This window comes from Dendrobates tinctorius, unplaced genomic scaffold (genome assembly GCF_039654945.1).
Source record: "Dendrobates tinctorius isolate UK_male_01 unplaced genomic scaffold, ASM3965494v1 ptg000082l, whole genome shotgun sequence".
In the NCBI taxonomy this organism is placed as follows: domain Eukaryota; kingdom Metazoa; phylum Chordata; class Amphibia; order Anura; family Dendrobatidae; genus Dendrobates; species Dendrobates tinctorius.
Genome location: NW_027361750.1, coordinates 12,029,716 through 12,035,346, shown reverse-complemented (window position 1 = coordinate 12,035,346; position 5,631 = coordinate 12,029,716). Strand labels below are relative to the sequence as shown.

The following is a 5,631-nucleotide window of genomic DNA, read 5'->3' as shown; positions in this document are numbered from 1 at the left end:
TAGGTTTTATACCTCCTTTTTTTCTCCTTTTTCCCAATTTCCCTTTCTTCCCTTATACCTCAACCCGTCCCACCTATCACTAGTGCACTATTGTAAATTTGTCATGTTATCCGCTGTATGTTATCTTAAATGACTATACATTATGTAGCCTCTGACTTGTATTGTATACTTGTATCTGATTTGCAGTTTACTGATGAAGGCTTGTTTGTAGAAGCCGAAACGTCTAATTATTGAGACTGCGAATAAAAACCTTCACTTTGCAACAAGTTGAGTGCCAAAAATGTATTATATTATTAATACTGGTGTGGGAACCTTCTTTTGTGCACCAACGCAGTAGTGCCACGATATATTTGTTGATCTATTCACCCTTACGTGTGCACACTGGCTACTATGTCCTCTTTAACCTTCTCATACAACCAAGAAGAAACTAATGCAATTTTGTCCAAGCTTAGTTTCTCTAGTGATTTTCTTAAAGTTCCACCCAAGGAGACAAGAGGGAAAGACCTAGAGCGTGAATTAAGACATCAGACGAATCTTGAGCTACACTGTGCAACATTATCAGAATATCTCCGAGTCCAACGCATTCCAAGAGGACTTCGGGTCCCGCTACGACCAACACTTTTCAGTGACTCCACAGATTTTTGCCAGAAATTTGAACAAATATTAAATAAATGCTCGTTTGATTTAATGACTCTCACTGTCGAGCACCTGCAGATATCCATAAACAAGAGCCGTGACAATATAAAAAATATTGAGTCACAACTGGCCTCTTCTAGTACATCTGAAGAACTCACCACTCTGAAAGATAAACTTAAAGGGGTTATTGACCAACATAAACGTGATACTGAACAGAGAAAGAGAATCAAATTCCAAAGGGACACAGAGGATTATAATAACAATAGGGTCTATCATTGGCGCTATAACATTGCCTCTCGTTCCAACTCTTCTAGGTTTGAGCAGCAATCCTCTAACGATCCTTCCACGTCGGGCTCTGAAACGGATAGGAGAGAATATCGGTCCTCGTATTTTTTAGATCAGCGAAGAAGACGTCCACGCAGAAGAGGATTCGCCGCAGCCAACGAAGGAAGAAATTCAGATACGAACAGGATCACGAGATCCCAGGTATGGAATCCCTAGTGGTCAACATTTCCTCTAGGTCCCTTAGCATAGCAGAGAATAATCTTCTTCAAAAGGGCTTGTCATACTGCCCTTCCTTCAAATTCAGTACGTTTCAAATGGACATGGATCTGCAGCGATTCTACCGCCGCATCAGATTACTGGTTCATTTTGCGAAAAAGGACAAGGAGGCACTCGGACTTCAATCCATCACTCCATGCCCTATTTCGATCGACCGCCTGGGACTTCGTAATAAAAGCACCTATCGGCCACCATCGTGTTCACATGCGGTCGAATCATTTATCGAATTCATTGATAAGGCATTCCTTAGACTACGTCAGGATATAGAGAGAGGCGATCTGCACGTCTCTCCCAATCTTTACACAGTGGACTTCCAGGCTTTGGAGGCACTTCGTCAAGACCCTAATATCATTATTAAACCTGCTGACAAGGGTGGAGCTATTGTAGTGATGGACAAACATGATTACATGTGTGAAGTGTTGCGCCAATTAAATGATAGCTCTGTCTATACAGTCCTACCTCACGATCCAGTGAGGAATATTAGAGACTGTATAAATTCTGTAGTTACAGACTATACCACATGGGGTATAATTGACATCAAAACACATGACTTTTTGATTAAAACTGATCCCATCACTCCAGTATTCTATATTCTTCCCAAGATCCATAAGAGATTAGATTGTCCCCCTGGCCGACCCATAGTAGCGTCAACTGATTCCATCTTATCACCATTATCCATTCTTTTGGAAAAAATTCTGACTCCTCTTACGAGACAAGCACCTTCTTTTTTATTAGATACAGGTGATTTCCTTAAAATTCTACGAAATTTAGGTCCTGTCCCTGGAGACTCCTTTCTCGTGTCCTTTGATGTTAAAGATTTGTACACATCAATTCCACATGAATTAGGTATTGATTGCGTAAAGAGACACCTGTCTAGATCTGAGATGGATAGCAATATGATAGACTTTTGTATTGAATTGTTAACCCTCGTACTCACTAAGAACTACTTTCTTTTTGGGGACACATTCTATCTACAGACCAAAGGGACCGCAATGGGGTCTAATGTCGCGTCCCCCTATGCAAACACATTTATGGCAACATTTGAAGATGATATTGTCTATCCTGACGCTTCCTTTAAAACCCACTGCAAATTGTGGAAGAGATTTATCGATGACATTTTTTGCATTTGGACGGGGCCGGCTGATACACTAGACACATTTTTTTTATAATAAATTGAATATGGCCTGGCTGGGCCTATCTTTCACTATGACCAGAGAAGAACATACAGTGAGTTTTTTAGATACAAAGGTCATAAAGAGTGTGGAGGGACACTTGAGCACTGACTTATACGTCAAAACCACATACCGTAACAGTCTGTTACACTACAAGAGTTTACATCCCCCCTCCACCAAAAAATCTATACCTGTGTCACAATTTAAGAGGGTCAAACGGATTGTCTCTGATCCGACAATCAGCAGTATCAGACTGAATGAGATACATAATAAGTTTCGCACAAGGGGCTATCCTCCAGATCTACTAGATCAAGCACGACAACCCCCGACCCAGAATTATAGTGGGGTTTCAGGACGTTTACCCTTTGTCCACACATATCATCCATATGCGCAGATCTTACATCGCTCGATACGTAGACATTGGGGCATTCTAAAGGAGGCTCATCCAGAGGTCACAGAATTTCAACAGAATTTTTTACCGTGCTACAAATGCCCTAAAAACATTAGGGACACCTTAATCAGAGCAGACATAGGCCCAGGAGTAAGATCAACTACACAAAGATTTCTCTCAACACCCAAAACAGGTACTTACCCGTGTCTACATTGTAATCAATGTAATAACGTACTTAAGGGAGATTATTTCCATCACCCCCACTCTGGGAAACGTTACCGAATTAAGGACTTCTCCACTTGTGACACATCATATGTGGTATACCTGATTAAGTGCCCTTGCGGTCTTTTATACATTGGTGAAACCACCCAGTCTATCAAGGACCGCATAAGCAAACACAAATCCACAATCAGGTGTGGAAATACATTATTGCCTTTACCATATCACTTTGTTACGGCAGGCCACACCGTTCCTCAGCTAAAATTTTGTGTTATCGAACATGTGCCCCTCCCACGAAGAGGTGGTAACCGTGTCCAACTCCTAAAGAGAAGAGAGGCCTTTTGGATACATGAACTACAAACTTTAGCACCAAAGGGCCTCAATAGAGACTATGATTTACTGTCCTTCATATAATGGGTCTGTGACTATATAGTCATATAGTCTTGGGATTATAACAAACATATATATGGTAATGAGTTTTGTCATCAAGTCATGTTATTATTGCCTGATCCTAATATATTGTCTTCATCTTGCAGAGTCGTCAATTCTGAACTACACGCAATTGTCACCGATTGTCCTTGTTCCTCCCTCGGACTTTCCCTTCCTGCCTCCTTCAAGCTAATTTCTCCATATCATAGTTTTAAAACTATTTTCTATTTTGCATCCTATTGTATCTCTCTTGATTTAGAATACTAATTGAGATATCCTATCTCACTCCATTGTAGGAAACTACAAAACGAAAAACAAAATATATTTTTCTCTCAGTATTGGTCCAAACAATTTAACATAGATTGCTCAATCTACATACTGTTCACATGAATTAGTTCATTCGTTTTTCCCGTCTTTTTTCAGACATAATCGCACTCGAATACAATACCACATGCATATCCCCACATTTTCTACCTCCTACAAACATCCGCCCGGCACTACAATCTAAAAAGCAGGGACGTTTCTGTACATTCAGTGGGTTGACGTGCACTCCAGCGCCACCTCCCATAACACGCCCCTACATTTCCCTAACCCTGTCTGCACATTCAAATGGCCGGCAACGTCACTTCCGGTGACGCGGTCCAGTCAATCTAAGGGGGTCCCGCCCACCGTCTATTTAAAGCCCACATTACAAGCTATGGGCACCCTGGTTACAAGCGGTGGATACCGCGTTCCTCAAGGCACACTACGCCGCCACCCACCAACGGTAAGCCCACCTTTAGCCCAGCATTTCTATACATAGGCGCACTTCGAAGCAGTACTTAACCCCTCATCTACCATGCATTTCTGTTTAACAGTCACATCACACAGCGTGGTAAAAGTTATTCTATGGAGCAGGAACTCACAGGCGACTCTTAGCCTGACATTAAGTGAGTAGATTTATTGGGTGCACATTGTTTATTCAATTTTCGAGTACATTGAGTGTAATTTCTTCATCTTTCTTATAACTCATAGACCCCCTGTATAGGATTCCTTACGGCATTATTACCGGTTAATCCACTTACAAATCCTTACTGGTTGGTATCTATAATACTTTATTTTCACTTATCACTATAGTCTGGTGCATTTATATTTTAGCTTTCTATTTTAGTTACAACCCTTCCCCCTTTTTTTCTTTTGAAGACACATACAAGAATTATCACTAATATGGATCAGACTATTTACACCATTATTATAGTGGTGTCCTGATACTGAGTGAGTAGTGACAGATCAATGATTGATTCCTTTTAGTTCTCTTAATTAATTTAGCGCAATCATTATATGTACATATATATGGATATACATATATTTTTCTCTGTCACTTCAGATACATTGCAAATCTTTCCCAGAGAGCAGTCTGGGTAGGTTTTATACCTCCTTTTTTTCTCCTTTTTCCCAATTTCCCTTTCTTCCCTTATACCTCAACCCGTCCCACCTATCACTAGTGCACTATTGTAAATTTGTCATGTTATCCGCTGTATGTTATCTTAAATGACTATACATTATGTAGCCTCTGACTTGTATTGTATACTTGTATCTGATTTGCAGTTTACTGATGAAGGCTTGTTTGTAGAAGCCGAAACATCTAATTATTGAGACTGCGAATAAAAACCTTCACTTTGCAACAAGTTGAGTGCCAAAAATGTATTATATTATTAATACTGGTGTGGGAACCTTCTTTTGTGCACCAACGCAGTAGTGCCACGATATATTTGTTGGGAAAAAAATTTTAGTCACCCACCAATTGTGCAAGTTCGCCCTCTTAAAAAGATGAGAGAGGCCTGTAATTGACATCATAGGTAGACCACAACTGTGAGAGTCAAAATGAGAAAACAAATCGAGAAAATCACCTTGTCTGATTTGCAAGATTTATTTTTCAAATTATGGTGCAAAATAAGTATTTGGTCACCTAAAAACATGCAAGATTTCTGGCTCTCACAGACCTGTAACTTCTTCTTTAAGAGGCTCCTCTGTCCTCCACTCATTACCTGTAGTAATGGCACCTGTTTGAACTTGTTATCAGTATAAAAGACACCTGTCTACAACCTCAAACAGTCACACTCCAAACTCCACTATGGTGAAGATCAAAGAGCTGTTGAAGGACACCAGAAAGAAAATTGTAGCCCTGCACGAGGCTGGGTAGACTGAATCTGCATTAGGCAAGCAGCTTGGTGTGATGAAATG

General features: G+C 40.4%; 1 protein-coding gene across 1 annotated transcript; it reads left to right on the top strand.

Moving 5' to 3' along the window:
• The first annotated feature begins 215 nt into the window (after positions 1 to 215).
• Positions 216 to 5,043, top strand: LOC141097035 (uncharacterized). Its single transcript, XM_073584000.1, has 2 exons — positions 216 to 1,122; positions 3,516 to 5,043. Exons 1-2 carry the CDS (start codon positions 391 to 393, stop codon positions 3,528 to 3,530), a joined length of 747 nt encoding a protein of 248 aa, XP_073440101.1. The 5' UTR covers positions 216 to 390; the 3' UTR covers positions 3,531 to 5,043.
• Positions 5,044 to 5,631: the final 588 nt, after the last annotated feature.